At 41.8% G+C, this 24,750-nt stretch overlaps 1 protein-coding gene across 3 annotated transcripts in view; it reads right to left on the reverse strand.

The window, feature by feature from the left end:
• The window catches only part of TBXAS1 (thromboxane A synthase 1), a 234,144-nt gene that overhangs the window by 65,457 nt on the left and 143,937 nt on the right, over positions 1–24,750 (reverse strand). For 2 of the 3 annotated variants that reach the window (XM_026083864.1, XM_026083865.1), the window contains one exon: positions 4,043–4,357. The exons of the other annotated variant lie outside the window; for it this stretch is intronic. In XM_026083864.1, coding sequence (XP_025939649.1) covers positions 4,043–4,357 — 315 coding nt within the window. The remainder of the gene's footprint in view (positions 1–4,042; positions 4,358–24,750) is intronic. 3 annotated transcript variants of the gene reach the window in all.

A 24,750-nucleotide genomic window follows, 5' to 3' on the forward strand; every position in this document is an offset into this window, starting at 1 on the left:
GGATAGAGTTGAAACAAATTGCCCAAAGTCAGCCAGAGTCCAACAGAAAGTAGTAATAAGGCTCCTGATTTCTTAGATCAGTGCACTACCCCCTGAAGCATGCTGCCACACTCATCTTTATGTGACTCCAAGGATGATTAATCACTGCTCATACCAAAGTCCCACCCCAGGGACTTTGCGGCCCTCAAAGACTGGGCCTGCTAGATCATCTCCAAATTCAAAGGGAAGATGCAATGTGCGGTGACAGTAGTCACCCACTCCAGACTCTGTGTCTCTCCTTTCCGGCAGACGGTGAAAATCGCTGCACTCCCTCTCACTACACCTGGTATTTCTCAGCAGCTTGTGCCAGACCAGCTCAGGGATCTCCACCACAGCAGTGCATGAGTCTTTCTCCTTCCCCATGCTGTCCCACACTGCTAGGGTCATCACTGCGTAAGCAAGACAGACGAAGATAAGAGCAAACTCAGGGGTATCCTCAGGTAGGAAACCTAGAGCCACTGAAATACTGCTCTATGCCCACTTGTACCAACCTTGCTCTCCTTACTGCTATCACAAGGTCACCGTGCTTTGAATTTTTGACTTGTGTGCCAGAAGGACTGGGCCTGTCATTTACAGCACCTTTTTTTCAGATGGCTCCCATGTCTTTATAAACTTTAGTAAATGAGTGTATAAACTAGATCTATCTACACATAAATCACTCTGTCCAAAGTACAGTGGTCTCTGGGATGAAACACAGCAGCTGCTAAGATCAGACCACAGCTCTGCACCACAGATTAGGGCAATAAAACATGCAGCATGAGGCAACTGAAATTGCTGGAGGAAGGAAGGGGGAGATCGTGGAGAGCATTTAGTAGTTATAATTACCTGAGTAGAAATTTGGCTAGAAATGGTACAGTGTTTAACACTTGTACATTTGCAAATCAAAGCAGTCTTCCACCACCTGTCAAAACAACCTGACTGTACCATTCTCCATGTTTTGGCCCTCTAAAGCTCTTTCTGAAAATTGCAAAGCACCTTGATAAGAGCAAAGCTGATGTGCTGAGCACAGGCTCTAACCTAATCAAATTTCTTAGCAACTGACTCAATAACCAACTGTGAGCCTGTAGCTGCTATGCCGCCCTCCCTTCCTCTCCCCTGCATGACAAATGAACATAGCATCTACATATTCCCTGTTTTAAAATAGCTTCTGCTGCTGTAACTCACAAACCGTTCACATAGATCTTATTTTCTGGGCCAAATGTAGTTAATTACAGTTACTAAGGGGACTGAACTGCTGCCTCCTTTTCCTGATTCTGGAGGGGGCTCCAAACCATAAACTGTTTATAACAAAAAATGTTTGGAGGAGGGGGAGGCACAGACTGGAAACATGAATTTCCTGTTATCAAAGAGAGCAGATAAATAGTTATCCTCTTCTCCCTCTTCTCCCTGGCCATACAGCCACATATGCATCATCTTCAACTAAACCACAAAACTAGTAAAAGTACGGGGAACTGCTCTGAAAGGTGCTTCCAATCAATATTACATGGGACAGGATGGTTTGGGATGAGGTCTCCAGTCCCATACTGTTTATGACTGTGTATGGAGCCAACCTGAAAAAAACTCACTCATTTGAGTGCTATTTCTCCAAGTTTTGACTTCTCTGTCACAAGTCTCTCTAGCTCCCCAGTGTCTCCTAGACACTGAGAAGGCTGAAATTATTAGGAAAATACCCCTATTTCAGAACCAACACAGTCAAGCATTACCCATTTGAACTGGATTATTATTGAAATACTACTACTAATGAGCAACAGCTCAGACAGATCATATACAACACTGTGCCCTAGCTTCAACCAGGAGCACGCTGACGGAGCAAGTCTCTTTCATTGGTTCACATTACGGCATGGTCTTTGAGTGCACAGCCAGGGCTCCTTTAAGTGAAACTAAATCAGAAGATACATTCCAGCTAAGGGGAACTTGGTCCACAGGAGCAGACTAGGAGCCAAAGCAAACTCTCCTGAAATGTGCACAACACAGACCCATCAGTCCTCAGTACCAGCTGCTCCAGACTACCAATCTGCACCCATGGGACCACACTACTTGTTAATGTGGACATAGCCAGATAGATGATCTCCCCATATGAAATGTCTATAAATAATCAGTCAGCCAATGACAGCTTGCAGGGCAGACAGAACTAGACAGCTTTTTAATCACTTATGTGGACAAATACACTATTTCATATATTCATCGACAGACCACATGTATGAATGACATTGTGTACCCATCGTATTAGATTCCTCTCCCAACAATTTCACTTTAGCTTCTGAGAGTGTCAGTTTTCAGGAACTGGAGAGGAGATGAAACATGTTTTCCTCAGGGCTGCATAACAGGGATTTCTGTGTGTAACTGCCACCAGTATTAACCAGTAAACTGCACATACTTCAAGCCAAGTTGCACTTCCACAATTTTGCAGCCCCTGAGAAAGTCAACTGAATTAACTGGACATGAGGGCAGAATTAGGTCTGCTGTACTTGAATGAAACAACTAAATGTGCTGCAGCTGGAGTGTCCTAGTGCTAACAATAACCTAGGATTAAAACCCAAGCCTTATAAATTAGAGAATAATACATCAATGGCTTCATTGTATTGAGTTAACTCACACCAGAGGTATGAGGCATGCACTGCAAAAGGGCTCTGTGGAGCAGATTGCTCAAGGCCTAAGCTCCAGCACTATCGCCTATCTACACCCTCAGAGCAACAGGAATCTTTGAAGGAGAACCACCACTCAAAACATCTTCATATAAGACAAAAGTTGACACATTTTCTGTATACACAAATCCTGGGTTTTACATTCACCCAAACAAAAGAGAGGAAATTGGAAGATTTTAAATGTGCACACTTTTGCATAGTCAAGAATTTGGTCTTACCATTACCAGCAAAGCAGGTAATTAAACAACTCTCTTCTTGTTCTATAAGTACAACACAGAACATGGAATACATAAAAAGTATGAAACCTCAAAAAATGTAAAGTCAAAGATTTCAGCATGTAAATCCAGCAGCTAAAATCCTGCAAGACAGTCATTCCTTGTGTGATTTTTCTCCTATTAGCCTCATGATCCACTATAAGAAAGAAGAAGAAAAAGAAGAAAAAGACAAGAAAAGATAAGAAAAGTCTTCACAAAGAAGAAAAAGATAAAGACACTACATCTGAACTCTCATAACTCACAACTTGTGCAGAGAATGTGGGAGTAGAAGAATGGCTGCTGCACTGTGTGCTAAATATATGAGATATAGTCAATAGTTATCCAGGAAATATAAACAAAAGATTATCTTTGATAAATAGAGAGTGAAGAAGGAGTCATTTGAAAACAGTATAAGAGAATTAGGTATTTGTGATTTTTAAGTATACATATACATTCTGCTCCTGCAGGAAAAATTAAAATATTCATATTTTAAGCAAAACAATGCAGTTTATGTTTAATAAGGACTCTGCTCACGTGCTTACAAAGATCAGGAAATAAAATTGGCCACAACAGGAACAAAAGTATCTGTACAAGAGGGAAAAGTAGAAATGTGTAGTTTTAGAGCCTGGCCACACTTGGTTTGCTTCAATAATGTAAAGTATTTTGTAAAGGTTAAACTTCCACTATAATAAAGTTTCTGGGCCACCTCTTCAGTTGCTGTAAAGTGACATCGTTTAAGTTTCCAGTAAAACTGAACAATATGGATCAATTTTGAATTTTTGGTTGAAAAAAATCCCTCTTTTAATCAGGTGCTGTGTTGCATAATCCAGTCTGACAGAAAACAATATCAGAATGAAGCAAGCCATCAGCAAAGATGGAATGCTATTCTCTTCAAAGCCTCATTGGGCCCAACTCTTGATCAAAATTAAGGGCAGGAAACTTTCTTCTCTTTTTGACTTCTCTTAAAAAGGAAATACTAAGGTAATGATGTGTAAAATGTTAATAAACTGTGCGTGCACAACTGAGACAAATAGGGATCATGCAGATGATATTCACATTGCCTTGCTCCATGCATGAAGCTCTGCACCAGCGCATCATACTCACATGCTTTGCCGAGAAGTCGTCAACCTCCTGAAGTACCTTCTCCTGGCACTCTGGGTTGGTGGCTAGCAAGTAAGTGGCAAAGGACAGCGCACTAGTGGTGGTCTCATAGCCAGCAATCAGGAAGAGAAAAGCTTGGCCTGCAATCTCATCCTCCGTTAACATCTTTTGAACCTTCTCAGATGGGGCATTGCCTGCAAGAGGTGCCTCGTGGTGGCTAGAAGCAGTGGCTGGGCTGATCACATCAAAACACGCGGCTCCCAGGGAAGCAGCAGCGTTGCGGGAGTCCAGCATCCATTGGAGAAAATCCCTGCGTCTCTGCAGAACATGAGATGAGAAGAAGCACAAGGAACGGGTCACACAGCAATGCCTTTTCCCATGGCGGGAAGGAAGGAGAGAGCTGTCTCCTATTTATACTGCCCACCTGGCTACCACAGAATGGCCACCAGCCTTTCAACAAACGAGGAGAGCTCTCCGTGTTGTCCCCCTAAATCAACTGGAAATGTCACTTCTAAGAACCTCTCACTGCTTTCTTCCCAAAGGGATGAAGTTGAGCTGCCTCCAGTACATAACAGTACATATATTTTCACTGAGGCTTGCTAATGGTCAGCTCCATATAGAGCTTCCTTTGTCCTGAGGGTGAGTACTTGGCACTTGCTGGAATTAACTGGATTGGGGTGTATTCCACACATGCACGCAACAAGCGGAGGTGCTACAACTCTTGCTTAGCTCGTCCTTCCACTGTTTTTGGCCTATCTGCTATCTGGAGGCACCATTCCTGTTTTATCGCATGATCGGAGGTATAATAGTTGCCATCTAGGTTTATGGTTGCATCTACAATAATTTTTGTATCAGGTTAATGAGACAGTCCTAGAAACTGACCTCAGTAAATTGGGGCTCATTTACTGGGAAAGTACAGTTAAAGATATTCTCCTGTAAAGACAGCTTTTATTATTATATTTGCAGAAACACATTACAACAGTAAGTATTCCTTTATTATATGACCTGTTTGGATGGCTTGTCTTTGCAAAATGCCCACTGAATAGTTCTACTGTAATGAAAGCTGCTTTCTTTTGTGGTAGTTTCTTACAGAAAAACACTAATAAACAGACCTATGGACAAGAGTGAGTTGACTCCAAACCAGTCCGGACAGAAAGCTTGATTAGGCTTTGAAATATAACCCAAAAGGTTTGAATTGACTTTGAGAGTGGGCATAATAGAATTGTGCTGAACCTAAGCCATAAGGCTATGTGATTGATTTTCAATTCCTCAAATACCAACAGAATACATGATAGCTCAAGGACTTACAAGTGACTGCAGTGCAAGAACATGACAACTCCTGCACTAGGATGGACAAAAGAAGGGATCAAGTCTTTCTTCAAAAGAAACTAATGCTGTAAAACTGCATTTATCTATTAAAAAGAAAATATTTGAATGATTTCTTGGATCTGATGATAGAGAGATAAAGAAGAAAAGGGAAAAGACAGAGAAAAAGGACAGGCAAACAAGATAAGAGTAAGGAAGAAGTAATTAATTGCAAACGTCAAAGGACTTTATCAGATAATCTTTTTCACATGACACAAGGAAAGGGAGCAGTGAGAAACAAAACGAGAAATATTTAATGTTCTGTGCTTAGCTCTGCTGCCAACAAACAGTTCTCACCCAGCTAAAACCAGAAAGCAATGGTAATTTCAAGGTTTGAGTAATACACAGGGTTAGCTCATTGCCTCTTGAGCAGCTCCAGGAAGTCCCCCACTCCTCCCTCCCTCTGCCCCATAAGACTTTGCATTTCACACACGTACATCATGCACCTTGTACCCACGTACACAGTGCATCTTGTACCCTGGTACACCTGAGAAATCAATGCTCCAGAGAGCAGCCAGTGTCAGCCGCTGCACACTGAAGGACTCTGCAAATTGGCCGGTCACTGCACAGCACCTCCAAGGCACGGGATATGTACTTTTCCCCCCCAGCAGCAAAGACATGCAAAGCAGTACTACAGACTGCTCAGGGAACAAGTTCCAGCTCTGAAAACGCTTCCTTGCACCTAAACTTAGGAACAATTTCCACAGCCAAAAAAGGCCATGCTTCCTTGGTTTCTCATTTCTACTAGACAGAGCAAGGCAAAAGTTGCAAGTGCTCCACCACGGTCATTCTCCTCTGGTGCGGCAGGATATCTCAGCTCTTTTATCTTCCTCTAGACTGGAGGAAACAAGACTCTTGCATACTTAACTGTACAGGGCTAAAAAAATCATTTACCATTTCCAGGAAGGGCTTTATTCACAGGCTAATTCAACACACAGTCTGGGAGTCCACATATTACACAACTGGGAGTCCAGTTCTTAGGCATGGCCCACAACTGAGGGATTTTCCCAACACAGATATTTGGGCTAAGGTGTGTTTTTTAAAAATCAGTCCAGCTCCATTGTGTCCATTATTGTGTGGATACACTATGCCAGTATAGTAATGAACTGCATCTGTAGAGCTATTCCCTTTTATCTGTAAGTCTAGTCATCATGATATAAATTACCTTTATAACAGTATAATTGCATTCATATTCAGTGGAGTTGTACTGCTGTAATACAGTATAGTTCAAACGGTATAACATTTGGTATAGTTCAAATGGTATAACACTACAGTACAATATTCTGTATTCATCCTTCTCTAGCTGTGAATGCTCTTGTAAACAAACCCATTGCTCTCTGAGGGTTCGCAGTCCCCAGTCATTAGCTGAGTCTGGTCTTATACTTAGACAATATGTTCTCTGGAGACCCTATAAGATGTTTCTTCAGCCGTAGACAAAATCAGGTCCTGGCCTTATACGAAGCATCTGATTATTGCTATGATAGTACAGTAATAATCATAATGACTAGTGAATAAAATTTCATTCATGAGAATTTTTGCTGAGCAAACTGAATGAATGTTCACACAAGTGAATATTCCCAAGAACGTGCTCTGAAAAGCCTCTGTGGCCATTTTGAGGAGCTCTTTTTATTATTCACGTAATATATTTGGTTAGGAATTTAAAAGCTTGTCTTGTTACAGAATCTGTTTATAAGGTCACCCTATCTAGAAACAACTAGCTACCTTATCTGCACTATGCAGTTTGTTCACAGGTGAGCAGAGGTTGCTAAAAGCAATGGTCCCATAAACAATGCTTATAAAAACAACATTCATTTGTAAAAATTACTTGAATAATAGTGGGGGAAAAAAAGCATAAAATTAGAAAGACAGAAGCTTTGTTCAAGATAATTTTACACAGTGCAAGGAGCTATATTTTAGCAAAGCTTTTCTTCCTTATGGTTCATTCTACTTCACTTTAGGCATCAGTATAGAATGCAACATAAAAAATCATCATCAACCCAAGCGAGAGAAAAGATTTCCAGGGTTATAACCAGTCATAATGAAACATATTTTTCTTCCGCACCATCAGGATAGAAAAATCATTCCAACTCAAAAAACTAACAATGGCAATAGAGGCAAACACTGGCATAAAACCAAATATAATTGGATTGTTAAGTGCTGGAAATGAGGAAAAGGTATCTCATGAAAATTCACAAGGTTTTTCTTTCCTTAGGTTGACAGCAGAAAAAAAAAAGTGTTTTCAGTTTGACAACAGACCAGCTACTGATAGTGTCACTGCACAAAAACCTTCTCTGGCCGTCACATACAGCTGCTGGCTTCCTTTTTCCATCAGGACATCTGTTTGATTTTCCTTACAAAAAGTAGAAGCCTGTAATAGCCTCCATCCTGTCCTCTGACACTTGCATAGTTATGTTACAATGGCCTCAGAAACAAGCTCCCGCTTCAAAAGAGCGGTGTGCCAATGAAATGGACTCTTGTTTTGCCCCTGTCCAACACAGAGTCTATCATTAAGCCACCAAAAGTTGAATGGAAAGCTACTATTTGAAAAACTGTAATTTGAATGGAGTATGGGACAGGGTGCATGTCTAACTTGGTGGAGAGACAGACACCCCCTTTGAAATATATAATAGGACAAGCCCTGCTTTCAGCTTCCCTGAGATAGACACCTTGCAATATATTTCCTGACACCCGGGTTCTGGGCTGTATCATTTCTCTCATTAGTCTCCTTAAACATCACCTGGCCATGCAGAGAAATCATTCTGCACCGAACTGTAAAAAGCTCTGTGCTTCGTACTGGAAGAATAACTGTGTGCTATACTGCGGAAGGCCAACCCAGCAGTATCTATCATCCCTTCTTAAATCATTGCCTTTAAGTTTTGCAACTGTCAAAAAAATAGAGATATGTAGCTCACATGCATGATGTATCATGACTCCTCTCACAGGGGGCAAGGGTCTTGGGGGAGGGGGTTGTTTCCAGCTCTTTCCATCCTAAACGGTGAGCTGCATTTTCATAGCTAAAATTAACATGCTTTATGACCTTTTGACAAATTCACTACTGATTTGAGGATATGGGGGATGCTTGTGTAATGTTTTGAATTGGGAGACTGAGCCATGCAACTTTGTTGCAAAATGAAGTAAAAAATTACTTAGGGAAAACTACCAAATGCATAGCAGTTGGAATTTTTGTTCCTAATGCTGTGATTTCACTTGCAAGGCTTTCCTGCAAACTAAACTTAAATTTTGTACCAATCTGATAGTTGAGTCTACACTTTGGGTTCAAGAGAGCCCAGAACTACAAAAGCAACCCACATATGAAGCAAGGAACCGAACTGCAGAATAAATTGGTTGGTCTTCTGTAACCACTTGCTGTGGTCTAGAAGTCACACACACGTGAGGCTGTAATCAGAATCTGTATCTAACCAGAATAAAGTCCCCTCCTCTCTGAAATACCATTTCAGTTTCCTACAAACTCATACAAGCACTGCTATAATAGTTTATATCCAGGTCACTTTTTGTAAGTTGGATTTAGCAACCATGTTAAGTTGGGACAAACTTGTGTCACTCCAAAGTTATCAATAAAGCACTGCAATAGCTACCCAGCTCCTTTTAAAAAGAAGCACAAAATACAGTCCTACTAAAACTGTCATTTTGCCAAATGGTCATGAAACGGTCAAATACAACCTCTCATTAACACTAGCACGTTTCATTTGGTTTCTCAATGAAGTCACAAGAAAGCCAGCCTTTCTGCAAGAATATCCAACCCCTGAATATTTCAGAGAGATCTTTCTTTTGCCTTGTGTGTGAACTCAGAAATTGGACTTAACAGGGAGGCCAGAGTTGACAGCCCACAAATTTGTGCGTCTGAAGGCTGAGGGCACGGTGCTCTCAGTGGATGACTCTCAACTCTGCAAGGACCCAGAGTGATGAACTGACAGCCGTTGCTTTAGAGTAGCTCAGAGGCTTTCAGTCTGGCAGAAAAACTGTTTTGTTTGCATTTATTAACATCAGCTGGTAGAACCACTGTAATGTTTTCATTGTAAATGAGCTGAATGTCTGAGGGCAAGCATGCCTTACAAAGTAGTATAACATGCATTAAAAACCTGAGTGAATTTAAAGCAACTTGGAAAAGTTGCTTTTTAATTTAAAAAATAAATTAAGGCCACTTGGAAAGTCTGAGCAGTCTTTTGCCAACCTGGCCTGATCTTAACATTGGTAGTGAAACTTGGACTGGGAAGGTTTTGTAAAACTTTAGTCTTGTTCTGATATTTTCATATAACATTACTAAACTCCTGTGTGATTTTTTTCACTGCAGTTCAGTGCAATGAGGGAGTACTACAAGTGTTGAATGATACTGTATCTGATAGCAGAAACCACATCAAAACCTCTGCTTTCTACTTAAAAAAAAACAAAAGTGCCCCTACAATAGTGCAGCAAAAACGTCACATGAAATGCTGAGCAGAGTCCAGAAGGGGCAGGTAGGTCGGCAAATTGTTGAAACTGCCTGGAGAGAGGAGATGATTATACACAAAATGTACCTTGTATGTGTGAGCAATGCTTTTTAAACAAAAAAACAAACAAACAAACAAAAAGAAAGAAAGAGAGAACAGAGAAAGCAAACCAATCGAGAATAAGTGTAAATCCAAGTATAACATGGATTTTATTGGCTGAGTTTGACACTTGCTAAATCCACAGAGTGGCCATACGACTTAGTGGTTTAAACACTGACCTCCACGGGAGCCAGGATGCTTAGAGCTATGCTCCCTTTTTTGCCTTTGAAATACAGTTATAACTGCTCGAGTCTCTCCATCTGTAAAATCAGTACAACATGCATCAAATCTCACAAAACCCCAAGAGGAAAAGCTAATGATGATCTCAGAAAGCCGTTTAAGACCTAGGATGAAAATAGATTTACACAGACTCAAAGAGTTTAAGGCAGAAAGCACCACATCAGGGAAAGAGAGGCCTGGGAGGCACTCGGGCAGTTACCTCCTCCATTCCCCTGCCACAAGGCAGGATCAACCAAACCCCCTCCGGCAGCCGTTCGTCTAATCTGTTCTTAAAAACCCACCCAAACTCAAGGTTCCCACAGCCTCCACAGGCAGACTATCTCAGTGCTAGATCATCGCCACCATCAGAAAGGTTTCCCCTCCTCTGCTCAGTCAATGCATATATTGCAGATCATTAGATTTCACCCAGCTACACCCATAACATCTGGAGTGCCACAACTTGTATGCGTGCCTGTGTAAGTAAGATATATTACTTCAGTAGGTCTATAACAAAGTACATTGATAACAAAAAAATCATGTTGCTGAAAAATCTGAAACCATTTTCATCTGGTTCGTGAGTGCCTCTGTTCATGAGATGAGGGTGAAAAGCATTCAGGTACTGCTGATTCTTCCTCAAGAATTTTGCACAGGTAGGAATTTCCCTTCTGGTACAAACAAATTGCAATATCATCTTTGGTCATGTTATACAAGCCCAAGCTTTGAGACACTAGAACAAACCCTGGCGCTCAAGGCTCTGTGGCCTCACTTGGGTTTTGGGCACACAAAATTTCCTACTTGGTTTACATCTTCATGCTGCTACTCAGACTTGTATGGCCTCCACAAAGCAAAGTAAATGTTACAGTGATAGTAACCTATACTTACAAGGGCAAGCCTGATTTGACCTGAAAATAGAGTTTGGGGATTTATTAAAAATAAGATTTTTGTAAGGGACCCATCTGCCCCCACCTTAAGTTGCTGCAAGTGACACTAAAGGGCCCACATCTTGAAGGACAACTGCTCCCTTCTCAGGATATTCCCACATCGTTCAGGGATAAAAATAAATTTGAATTTCATATCTAATTGTTAACCAATGGAAAGAGAGCAAAGAGCTATTTCTAGTTGAGACAAGTTTAACATAGGTCTTTATGGCTCTTTCAGAAGGAAGTTACTTTTAATTTTAAATGCGTGACCTGTTGCCTGCGAGCTGCAAAGATCCTAGTGAGGGGCCTGGCTTGGCTGAAGTGAGGTGTAGGATAAAGAGATGCTACAATTATGGATGCTGAATGCACCCACTCACATATGCTTCCCCCCCACCACAGAGTTAGGTTCAGGATTTTCTTAAAAACAACATTTTTCTAGCGGCCCAACTCCCCCGACCTCAAGTTGCTGATATGTGTTTTCAGCCATAATTCACTCCTGGAGGCTTCCCTCCTGGAAGTAACAAGGTACCCAAACTTGCTGTCTTGGCAAGCACAGGACCAGCTTACCTTGCAGTTTTGTGGTACGTGGTGTTAACGTGGACAGCCCACAGCAGCACCTTGTATTTCCAATAAAACAGCCAGGGAAGACTGCATAAAACTGATGTTATGCCGTAGAACTCCTTGGGAATGAATATGCCACACAAAGTAATGCAGAGTAAAGTTTACTTCTTTACTGTTAGCTATATACACAGGGAGGCAGCAGAAACGGTTCTTAGCAAGCAGATGGTACCTTTCACCTTTTGTAAAGCTACCACTTTGATAGTAAATGGGTGGTGGTGGATAACACAGAAAGAAGACAGAAAACACACTACACACCTATTTTATTATTTCATTAATTTTGCAGATCCATAGGGAAAGCTATGGTGTGCCTAGAGAGCTGGAAATCCTTCCACTAGTCCTTCAGTGTAAAGCCCAAGGATTGCCGGAAGCCTGGGACATTTACGAATGGCAGAAAACACCCCCAAATGAACTCATGGTCATCTCTGACTTTGGGGAGTTTCCCTTCGATACTGGCCTGAGGGGAATTGGCCGGGTGTCCAGCAGAAGCAGTAAATTCCTCCATGAAACCCAGTGGAACGGCAAACAAGTGTCATGCACTTTGTGGCAGCTGGTTGGCAGCTCTGCAGCGCTGGGCTGGCAGTCTCAGCCCAGAGCACGGCACAACAGTATAACCACCGCAGGTCCCTCCGTAACGTGCACACATGGGGAGGGCTCAGAAAACAGCCCAAGTACGACGCTTGGAGAGTCTCCCCCAGCTTTCCCAATCCCTGCATCTTGGTGAACAAGACAGACTGGTAGCAAATGACAGTAAACTGGAACCTTGTTATTTTATACTCTCAAAACATTGAGCCTAACAACACTTTGAGACTGACTGAGGACTCCTAGCTGTATCATAGCACAAACAATAAAAACTGCATTTGGCATGTGCAATAGCACAACTTCTCCTGCCATACACGCACATGTTTTTCTGCCATAAATGAAGGTGCAATTTCCTGTTTGGAAGCGGAGGAGCGAGGTTATCAGAACAGACAGTGCACGAATGCAGTAAGAGAAGAAATAACTGGGAAGTAGGGAAGGGGAACCGCTCGAGCCAGGGCTCCCCACGCGTTCCAGTGCCAGGCACCCACTCCCAAATCAACACAAGGCTGACCACCCCGCTGCACGCTCTCTGCACACATCCTCTCCCAAAGTTTATCTGGCCTGCTAGAAAGCCGGCCGACACTCTTCCCCGCCTTGCTTTGCAGGAGGAAGGGAGGATGCAGGAAGGGAGTGTTTGAGGATAAGTGCCTGACACCCAGAAGTTTGACTCTCTGCTGACTCAAACTGCTGACTAAAGGCTGCTGTTGCAAGCAGCTCGCTGTCCCCCTTTTATTCCCCATAGATTATAGTTGTATTAGCTTAAATTTAATACCCAATTAATCATTAGTTCCATTTCTAGCGATCACCTGACACTCAAGAAATGCAGAGTAATCTAATTATCTCATCTTTATTCTTTGTTTTTCCTGTCCCCATGCTCTCTCCAACATGCTTGCAAAGCCCCACTGCTCATCCAGAAGAGTCACCAAGATTTTTGGGGGCCATCCTGGGATGTTACTGTTCACATCCTGCCTTCTCTCATCTCTTCCCATGGTTTAAGATCCTCTCTTTCTGCATCATGTCACACACAGATTGCATATATTTTGACAGCAGGAACACCTCGTTATTTGGTTTTGTGAGGGCCCTAAGTAATTCTGGGTAACTAAAAAACCTTCATTTTAATACTAACTACAACTGTGAGACTGTTATCAAATATATTTATTGTTATGAAAAAGCACAGTTCTAACAATGTTATTAATGTTCTTTATTAATAATATGAAAACAACACTGGTCATTGCTATTACTTCTCCGAGAGCTGCTCTCTGCTGCTGGTGCGCAGTGCCACTGCTGGCTTAGCTGCTCACAAGCACACCTGAACTCTCCAGCAGGATTTATACTGACACTCTGGCTATATTCAGCTGGCTTTTACCTGCAGCACATAAATCGCCTCTAGATGTGAATCTCCACTTCTGTGCGGGAAGGAGTCCTGGTTTCTAAGGCAGTGGGTGAAAACGGCATTAGGAAGGAGAAGATTATTTCCACCAATGCAGTGACCAATAACAAATTGTGTTATCATCTGCAGTTTCATGGATGCTCAGTTCAGTTATGAGGTTTATCCAATAGATGGCTCCTCAGTAGCAGGAAGCTTTTCTCCCTCTGCTCTCCTTTCGAGAGTTTCAGTACTACTTTCTAATATTTACGCATCCATTATCTTGCAAATATAGGCATTTTGCGCACACTGATAAACCCACAGAAGCAGCATGTGTGCATGAATGAAAGAACAAAAGAAAAAAAAATCAGAAGACATTTTATATTTTTATGCCATGTTGTCCTGAGCTGGTACAGGGATGCATGAAAAACGACAGCCAGTGCTGCAGTCTGGAATGTTTCCTAAAATCAAACTCTAAAAAACACAGCTTCAGAAATACATGAGCCTTAACAGCTGTCCTTCTGTCCCCAAATATGAGGACATCTCCCACATCTTACAGATCCCTGACTGAGCAATACTTAAGCAACTTGCAGGCATCATTACTTCCTCTGTCAACAAAAGATTTTTTTACAAGGAATAAAAAAATCCTACATGTAATTATTTATATCAAGATCTGTGTAACTGGTAAAATGTAACATGGTGCAAGTTAATCTCATTATGAATAACCCTGCCATTTCTGAGGTGGGGGAAAGTGAATAGGCTTTTGCTGTTTTCCAGAAAAACATAATAATAATAGCAAAACCAGAGACGTTAATTACATTCAGACAAATCATGTTTATTTCATATCTGCAACTGTGATTTCTCCTAATCAGAGGAGCGGTTCTCAGTCCTGAGATCTACCTTTCATCTCCCTAAGATCTTGTCAAACACCTGCTAGTTACCCCACTTTGGCAATCATGACCCTCAGGTCAGACCACTCAAACAAGTGAAAACAGAATATCCACAATATCTAATAACTCTCTCTCTCTCTCTCTCTCTCAGAAGCCAGACCATGACTGTTTAAATCCCTCCTGCTTAGCATTTCAGCGGGGTGCTGTAAGAGCCAGAACAACTATAAGCCCACTGTACCTGCTTGTAGCATCAAAAATAAGAACATCCCTGATAATAACATTGCTCCTTGAAATATTAAGCTGCTTTGAAAAGAGGGAAAAAAGGTACCCATCTACTATGAATGTATATCATATATGTAAAATATAATATATATAACATATGTAACATATAAATAGGTCTCTCACAGATCTTCCCAACATTAGCACAATTAGAGCCATAGTAACAACTGTGTTCAGAAAAAGATAAATGTTTTGGCCCTATTCTAAGCTCAGCACAATCACTGTTTGCATTTCAGGGCTCCAAAAGGACTTGCCAAATTCCATTCCTCAAATCAGCTTTTTGTTAGCTAAAAACCAGAAAATTTGAACTGACACACACTTTGCTCACACCAAAGCAAGCTCATCAGAATGCTTGATCATGGGCTGCGAGGCTGTGGCTTCCCTTTACTCCTGAGCAGACACCCCGAAATGTCCTCCAGCCTAATGGATATTGTGCAGAGAAACAGAGCATACAAGTGCAGCTCCCTGGCTCTGGCAACCCCTGCAGCTGCCATAAGGGCCCTTTGCGCACCCAAGCCTTGTCACAGCATAAAGCAGCTGTGGCATTGCTCTAAACTGGGCCAGGAGCAGATTTAACCCCCAGCCAGCCCCAGGACGGGTGAAACACAAAAGCTACATTTTTCCTCCTTTCCCTCTCTGTGCAGTGCCGCCAGCAGAACTTAGCCAGACCCAAAGCCAAGCTGCAGACTTTCACCCTCTTCCCCTTTCTAAAGGGGCAAGTTACACACACTCTGAAAATCAGACTTTGCAACTGAAATACTGACAACAATTTTCACTGTGGAGCAGTTTAAAACAGGCAGCAGTGATATTCATTAAACTGTTAATAATGGATTGTGGCACAAAGCAATTTATCAAGTTTCCCTTGTAATTAAAATCATGCAATATTTGGGCACTTGCAATGCACCTAGCTCTCCCTGCTTCTGAAGCTTTACATTTTAATGTGAATTATGGCTCCCCCTCCCCAGAGACCTGCTAAAAAGCCCATTTTAATTGGTATGTTTTTAATTGAGAGTACATTATTAAAAAGTGTATATTTCAGCGAAAGTGAGAAAGGAGGCACTCAGCTTCCATCTAGTCTCTGTCTCTCTTGATTTTAGATATCACTTGATTATCCTAGAGGGAGGAAAAAACATTGAAGGGTAGTTACTTTGAAGAAAGCAGAAATCAGCACAGATTCACCACTGCCCTGCACAGTCACAGGGTATGAAGATGGGGCAAGGTTGCTGTTGCAGACCCCAAATTTCTAGGCATATTTTTGGGGAGGAAGAGCAATGCCACCACCATTCACGCAGATCCGGAGTACATCACAGGCTGAGGAATGCCCTGCAGAGACTCCTGCCTCGCAACAGCCGCCTGGATTTGAGGGCACTTTTTTGAAAGCCTCTCCTTAAGGCTCCCAGGGACAGGGAATCTGTCTTATCCCATGACAAGCGACTCTAATGTCAAATTATCCTCAAAACCCAGGCATGATCATGTGGGGCTGGGGCCTTCCAAGGGCTTACAGCCCTGCTTGCTCCTGGGGGAAGGAGAGGTGGCCCTCAGGGCAGTCAGGGCATGGTGGCAGGAGGAGAATTGTCCTGGCAAACAAAATCAGTCACCTCCATGCACTGAGATGATCAGAGTAGCTTGCCACCAGAATCAAAAAAAAAGCAAATTCACGCACTTGGCATCAAAACACTGACCACATAAATGGTTTTCTTGTTGGCAGGATGGGCTGTCGATGTCTTTCACAGTAGAAGTATGGATCTGCTAAGGTAACTAGACAGAAAAGAAAGGAAGAAACATCAAAGGAGTGTGAAGTAGATACCAACAGTTGCGATAGATGAAGGAAAAAACCTCCAGAGATCAAAACATTCCAACAAATGGCCAAGATGGTTGAACTAGAATGAAATATCATGCAACAGCTTTTTCATAACTGCTTCAGAAAAGGTCATGCTGTATTGCAAAAAGAAGGCAGCACGCATGACTGAGAGAGGTTACTACAAGCAAATAAAGACACAGAGACACTAACAGAGAGAAATTTGAAGATCAACCCAGTAATACCCCGGGTGCTGCAGCTCCCCTCATGGTTCTGGGACCAAGTCAGGGACAAAGGAAGGTGAACTAATGATAGATAAAAGAAAAAAAAAAAGAAATATGAAAGACAAAACTGCAAATAGTAAAATCAACAGAGAAAGGGAAAGCTCTGTTATTGCAGTTAGGTCAGTAAATCTGAAATTTTTTTTTAATTAAGAATTTATACGCTACTCTCTGTTGCTACTTATGTCAGAAAGAAGTCTGTCTGTAGAGGGAAAGTACCCAAACATGCTATTGCTCTGAATGGCAATATAAAACACATACACTATTACATACACAAAACTCCCAGTCCCTAGTCAACAGATTCCTTGGAGACTTAGATCAAGAGTAAACTAAAAAAAAAAAAAAAAAAAAGTTTTGTAAATGAAGATTAGAGGCTGCATCCCACCTTGGCATCAAAGGTCACCACCCCGCTATGCAGGCAACTAATCTCCAGATGATTTCGCTTTATGACAAAATTTCCTGTGTTTGCTGTTTAAAAAACCCACAGTCTGGATGAAGACCAGATCCCACAATAAGCAGAAAGAAGGAATGGCCTTTGATGACTTAAAGTAGGATATTCTGAGAAACTTGGGAGGAACAAACCCAGAGGGTAATACACAGAAGAGAGATGAAGACCTCTGAGGAAGAGAAGTTAGAAGAGAAAAGGGAGCTGGAAGGAATGGAGACAAATTCAAAGTGAAAAATCTTCCTTTCAACCAAAGGGATGAGTATTGATACTGTACCATGAAGGAAAGGAAAAGATACGTTGGAGAAGATTTCCTTCATGCTGAAGGAATCACAAAGGGAAACATTGCTTCCAGGCCTATAGGAAAATGACTCTGGAAGAATGTTGTACCACTGCTTGGGCTGGATATTGTGCACAGGTGAAAACATACAACAGAAGGTCCAGATTACTTACTGACTTGGCATGCATCAACAGACATACGACTTCTTCAGATTTTGCCCCAAGTGCTAGAAAAAAAAGTCAGCTGAAGATGCTTTATTCCCTTCCCAGAAAAGATGTACCTTTTTCTCAGCCATGGACATAGTGAAGTCACATCAGGTACGTGTAACTTTTGTAACTCAATACCCAGGAACACTTCCCCAAACACATGCAATGAACCAACCAGTTGCAACAGCCTTGATCCAATTATTTTCTCTGATTGCAGTATCAGGAGAGATACTAACTAATCAGGGAACAAACTTTATGTCTAAGGTCATGAAACAGCAGTACTGAGAACTAGGTATAAAAAGTATAAAACCCTACGCCACATCCTCCTCAAACAGATGGCCTTTCAGAAAGATTTAATCAGATATTGAAATGCATGCTGCGAATACTCATTACTAGCACAGGATCAGGCTGGGACAAGTGGCCAGCACTGACGTTATTGCCTACAGGGAATTACCACAGGCATAAACAGGATTTTCAACATTTGAACTTCTCTCTGGATAATAAGCACAGAGTCCCCTTGTGTGGGGACTCTGGGAAGCCTGAGAGGGTGAAGCAAAAATTCATGAGGGAGCAGCCAAGGGTGGTCTGCAGATGAGAAGCAAGAGACACAGGACTTCAAAAGGAACAACCATCTTCTTTTTGGCTTCTTCCTCCTCCCTCTTTTGCCTGTGCTGGTCAAGCCACCACAAAAGTTAGTGACACAGACCAACAGTTGCTGGACTCCACCTTCAAGCACAATGAGCTCTTGGTCTTTTCATTTTTATGGACACACAAAAAACAGCTGTGACCAAGCCCTACCCTTCAATATTAAGACCAGGAAAAAGACAGTACAACCACAACAATCAACACCTACGAGGAGATGTAGGCAGAGCTGGCCAAAAGAAAAGGAGGAACTTTGCTCTCACACACAGAGACAGGACAACTTCTTTGAAAAAGACAAGTTTGGCATTTAATTCTTTTCTCCTACAGTTTTTCAGAGAAATTTTATTGAAAATGCTAATAAAGTCCTGAAGTTACCTTTCAGCTTGCATTTTTGATAAGCAATATTTTTAAGTGACCAATTGTACTGCATAAACACAATTACAAAAAAGTCACTAAAGCCCTTGACATTGTCAACCATTGAATATGTGGATTTATTTATTTTACTCTGAATGAAAAGCCTTTTTTGCAACACTAAAAACTCTTCTCAATTAAAAGATGTTTCTCATATACTGGAGAAGCCAAATGTCCATGTACACTTCCAGTACTGTCTCGTGAAAACAGGAGGAAAGTGCTTGCAAAACCTGTTGACAAAAGTGTGTAAGTCCTTCCTCTCCACAATCCTGGAGGTACTCAGATTGCTTAATGACTTCCTGTGGATTAATGCTGCTATGAGGTGCATCTGAACCTCCCTCCTTCTGCCCAGTAAGGGGTTAAGATGCCCTTTTTTTTAAAAGCCCTCTGGAGTAGCTCCAGCTTCACTGAGTGCCATGCATCTCTTACAAAGTGAGGTTAGCTTCTTCTGCATAGTTATTCATGTTTTCTCAGTACTTTCTGCAAAATCATTCCTGGCAACTCCAGATACCCTAAAGCTTCACCACCCTAGTCAGTATGAATACCCTGGGCCTTCAAATTTACTTCAGGCCTTTGGCACAAGTCTATGTTTCGGCAAACTGAAGCATGTAAGCAGTGCTCCAAGAAGTCAATGAGATTGCTCAGGTGCATGGTGACAGTCCCAAGCCCAGATGGTAGCTGAGGTGGGACATGTGAGATGTCAAACAAGGACATTGCTCCTGTTGCACCCTGAAGAAGAATTGAAGATACACAGCAGTAGCTGGAAAAAGTAAAAGGGAGTGTGGAGACATGGAGATATTGGGGGAAGAGTCCCAGATATCAGATTATTTTGCTATGGTTCTGCCTACATGGCTTGCTGGACTGGGGCAGATAATAATATATACATCATACCGTCTGCCTGTTCCTTGCCCAGGGTCTGTAAATTACTCTGATCCATAACAGACGAGGCAGCAGAAATGGTACAACGGGAGCAAAGGGTGAGCAATAGCAGGCAGATCTCATATGCGCTTGCTGGCAGCAGGTGACCCAGCAGAGATTTGCTGTCTTCTTCCAACTGCAACACTCATAAAGCGCTCAGCTGTCAGGTGTGCTGGGCTGGGGATCTGGGACAGATGCAGTGGCAACACAAAACTCTTCCTGCTTCCCTGTCAATGCGCTTTGGGGAGGCGAGAAAGTCACCGCACTCCTTACTTATTCTAGCCTTGATCTCTCCTGAGAAGAGAGACTGCAGGACTGTGTTTCATGATGAAAGCACCTCAGCCAGACACTTCAGTCGAGGCCTGAAACCAAAAGATCAGATTTCATTGGCCAGTAATTAAACTTTGGAAGGATAACAGCAGACTGACCAAGGAATTTCAACAAGTGACCAAAAGCGATACGGATTTTAAGCTTGTCTCTCTCTGAGGTTTTGAGGGTTTGCTGTTTAGATGCCCACTTAAGAAATCAGAGGCAAGGTATAAAATTCATTACATTTTTCCCCCTCACCACCCCTCAAAAAGAGTTTTTTTCTTACAGTTAGGGAAGGAAGGAACAGAATCTTACAAGCAAGTAGTAGGGGCTGGATTTTTAAAAGAATTTGAATAAATAAAACTCCTTTTAACATTGTGCCACTTTTTATCCTCTTAGAATCATTTAATGTGTAAAAGATTTTCAACATTTTCCAGAGAAACAATACACTTGTAAAGGTTTGAGATTTAGGTTCCAAGCCCAGATTTAGCACAAATTCCCTCTGTATCATTAAGACACACATTTACCCATTTATCTCTTTTGAAAGTCCACTTCATATTTCTTCATCACAAAGACAGTGGATAATGACATGATCAGTTCACAAGAACAACCTAGTGGAACTGAATCACCATGTCCCTCCTATGGGCTAAGAAAAACAAAAGGATCAGGATGATCCTTTGTTTTACTGACTTTATTAATCAATAAAAATGGATTATTTAATGCTGCCATACAGTGTGTATCCTTAAATAGACACCGTCTTCTTTCAAATATAAACAAGTTGTGCTTAGATTTCTACAAAGGCAAGAAAACTGCACACTAGTAGAAGGTGTCTAATCCTCCCATCCGCTGTTTCCTTAGAAAAATATTTACTTTTTAACATCTGTACTGCATTTTCCACAGTTCAAACACACACATAGCTCCTGGAATGTACACAGTATTTAGCAAATTTTTAACTAAGTTTTCTTAGTAATTGTATAGTTTTCCCTTGACAAGGAGAGGATCAGACTTTTTCAGAAGGATTACCTCTGCTCAACTCATTTCAAGCAGCTCTTGAATAAAATAGTTCATTAGTTCACGAAACGGAAAAACTCCAGGGAACTGGTAGGGTCGGAAGAGAAAAGAAGAGTGTGCCACAGTAATTAGGTTTTCAGATTGTCCCTTATCCTCCAGAATGCAGGTACACACACACGTGTCCCTCTTCCCCTTAGGTAAACCATTTAGGGGAGCTCATTGCACATTGCTCCCTGGGAATCAGTGTTCCTGAGATTAAGGTTGTAACCAGGCTATCATTTCCCAGAAAGATATTAAAAGATACCACTTCCTTATAGCATGCTACCATTCCCATCTGGCAGTGAAAGGGCAGTTATCTCCCCTTTGCAAGCATTTAAATAGTTTCACATTTCCTCAAAATTCTGTTTCCTGCCCCACTAGCTCTTTTAGGTTTTTCCTGCTATGCCCATAGCTGGTGATGGAAAACTGATGGATCTCCACCCACCAGGAACTTCTCATGCCTGCTTGGGCTTCTGGGCAGTACGGAGACAGCAGCACTAATTATGGTACCTACCGGGGACCAGCGGCGGGATCTGTCAGGAATGAGGATGAGGCCAGGAAGTGGGGAAAAATGGATGGATTGCACTTGTTCACCAGCAATTGCTGACCAGAGGACATCCCCTTGAGGGCTAGAGGTAGCACAGTAGCGTCCCAGGGCCATACCAACTGCGGGAGGTCATGCCATCACCAGCATCACCATGCAGCACCACGCAGCCTCCTCGCGGCTTTGCGCCACATGGCACGGGGGCAGCACGATTAATGGCAGTGCAGCCTCCCCACTCTTCTCCCACTCTGCCTTCTGCCTCCTCTGGAGTTGCAACAAAAGCATCCAGGCAGTCTGAGTCTGCAGGTCGTTAGTCACATTGACACAATTCGCAACTGAGATGCCAGTGAATATAGTTCTGGTGATACTTCTCTGGGATTTGTCACTCCCTCATTTCAAATTGCCTTGGGACCACCAAGAAACAGCTGAACATCATCAAGGACATCACCAAGTCACTACCTCCCTGGCATGGATCGATGACCTTGAATTATGCATTCATAGCAGACAGTGCGACTGGAAAAATCAGAAGATGCCAGAAGAATTCGTTGCCTCTATGAACTCTCCAATTCTCATCATAAAAGGGCATATATTTTGAAAACTGTGGACCCTTCTGACATATCTGTTGTGACATTCAAAAATTAGTTACTGTTTTGCAATATCCTTAAAATGTTACACCCGATTGTTGTTATCACTACACATTACAAATGAGATTCTGGCCTTTCTTATGCCAAGGAGACTCCATTTTATCCCACATAATTTTAAAAAGGAGCCTCAACTTTGAGCAGCATGAAAGACTTCTTCATCTAGAGACCATCCATTTAAAACAGACTGGTAAGCATCCCAAGCATACCCAAGAACTATAACTTGACAGACAAACTGTTACGTGAATAATGATTTGCATATCAGATTATTAAATGAAAATCTATCAAACTATCATGTACTGAAATAAACAGTCTGCCCTGTTTCAGGAAACGTTTTGCCTTAAGGGAAAAATTTAAGCCTGGGCAGATAATCAGGATAAGGTATTTGAACACCTAAATCCTACTGAAGTCTTCAAAGTAGGGGTTAAGTGGTGCATTAAATTTGTGCTATTTCTTCCGAGCAGGGGAGACTTTGCTTTTCTGTAAATACTGGGAAAAGCATTTTACAATAATTCGAATCCATGAATAAATGTAACATATTAAAATTTCCAAAGTACGATCACTAAATGTTTTTGTACATAAGCCAAATGAGTAGACTATCCAGGACTGAAATAATTTGACTGACCACAGAAAGATAATACATAATTAAAATGACATCTGCAGCACTAACCACCAGGATGAGAGAAAGCGACATCACAGATCTCATATAAGCTGCAAGCGTATTATTAGATCTAAACCTGGCTGTAAAATTACTATCTGCCCGTGGGATTATCTTTAGGCACTCAGAAGCATTGTTTCATTTACTGATAGAACGGGGATGATAACAGGCTGACTTTGCTTGTCACTTTATTTTTTTTGGCCTTTATTTATTCTTTGTGCACGTTAGCTGCAGATGAGAGCAAGACAAGCTTCAGCTGAATCACTTCCATGGGGATTTTCACTGTTTTACAGTTTGTTCCAAATGCTTTTTTTTTTTTTTCCTCTCCCAGAAAAAAGTAAAACATTTTTAATGGTGATAACATCAGTGAAGAGTAAAAGATGTGTACAACATAACATCTAGGAATGTGGAAATCTAAGAGGTACCTGTTGGCCTTATGCAGCACAGGGAGGCCGTAGGACCTTGTTTACAGCTCCCATTATTAGCACAAAGATCCAGTAGCTACTGGTTATATCTTGGCCTCACTAAAATTCAGTGCCAAAGCTCCCACTGACTTCAGTGGATACATTTCATCATATTAGACCTAGGACACAGGACACCATTTTCCTTCAACTGCAAGGCTATCCAGGAGACTCAATCTCTGCAGATTACAGTTCTGCATTAAATTGGACAGAAGCTGCATTTTGATGTTTCATATATAATTTTCTTCGTTCCTGGCAAATTAGTAAGTTGCTTATACTTGTAACAAAACTTGTTTGCCACCACCATAAAAATAGTCAAAGTTCTAAGAGTGGCTAATGAGACAGGCAGTGAGGAGGAAAAAATGGAAGCTCAACACTTTCTAGTCACTTTTGAAAGCCTTGATAATGATCCTGAACTGCAAAAGGACTTAATACGCCCTTAGAAATTTGGTCCTAAGTATCTATCTCCCTGTATTTGAATTAGTTCCCATACGACAATTTTGCAACCTAGGCAAATGTCCAGGAGCAGGCGGGACTACAGCCAGCCACAACCTGTGCGTACAGTGGTAGGTAAATACGGACCTTGTACTTTCTTCTGCACTGTCCTGACACCGGGGAGTTCCTGCTTCAGGTTTTCTCTTTGAGCACCTCCCAACATTGCTCCAACACAATCCGAAATCTGTCTGCTCCATCACCCGCTCAAAACTGGAGTCAGAGAACGCTGCCTACCGCTCCCATCGGCACAATGGCACTTTTCTTTGCGTTTTCCCCAACCATACATTATGTTAGACTGCAGCTTGAGGGAGTGCCCATCTAGTACAGTAAAGGATTTAGCCCACGACTGATGCCCTTAGTGCTACTGCCATACAAATACATTGCTTAACTACTATTAATTTACATTAGACTGTTTTACTGATCCTTTTATTCTTTTAAAATTAATACACAGAGCAAATATACTTTTAATGCAGACCTATTCAGCATAAATCTTGAACCAAACCTCTCCATATTTACAATCACATCAGGATGCAATTAAAAGTTCACACCGGATCTATGCACTAGAAATGAGGTGTCTGCAGGGAACTTAGATACACCGTCTCTGTTGACAAATATTTTTTCAGCACTCAACCTGGGCCAGGAACCATGTTTCTGAATTATGAATTGCATATGACCAATCAGCGCTGCTTATAAATGCCTGGATGTAAAGAAGGAAGAAAAAGACCTAAAAGCTAATAGCAAAAACACATAAAGACAGGTTGGAAGACAGACAGAAAGCATGGAGAG

Source organism: Apteryx rowi, unplaced genomic scaffold, assembly GCF_003343035.1.
Source record: "Apteryx rowi isolate R43461 unplaced genomic scaffold, aptRow1 scaffold_62, whole genome shotgun sequence".
Classification (NCBI taxonomy): Eukaryota; Metazoa; Chordata; class Aves; order Apterygiformes; family Apterygidae; genus Apteryx; species Apteryx rowi.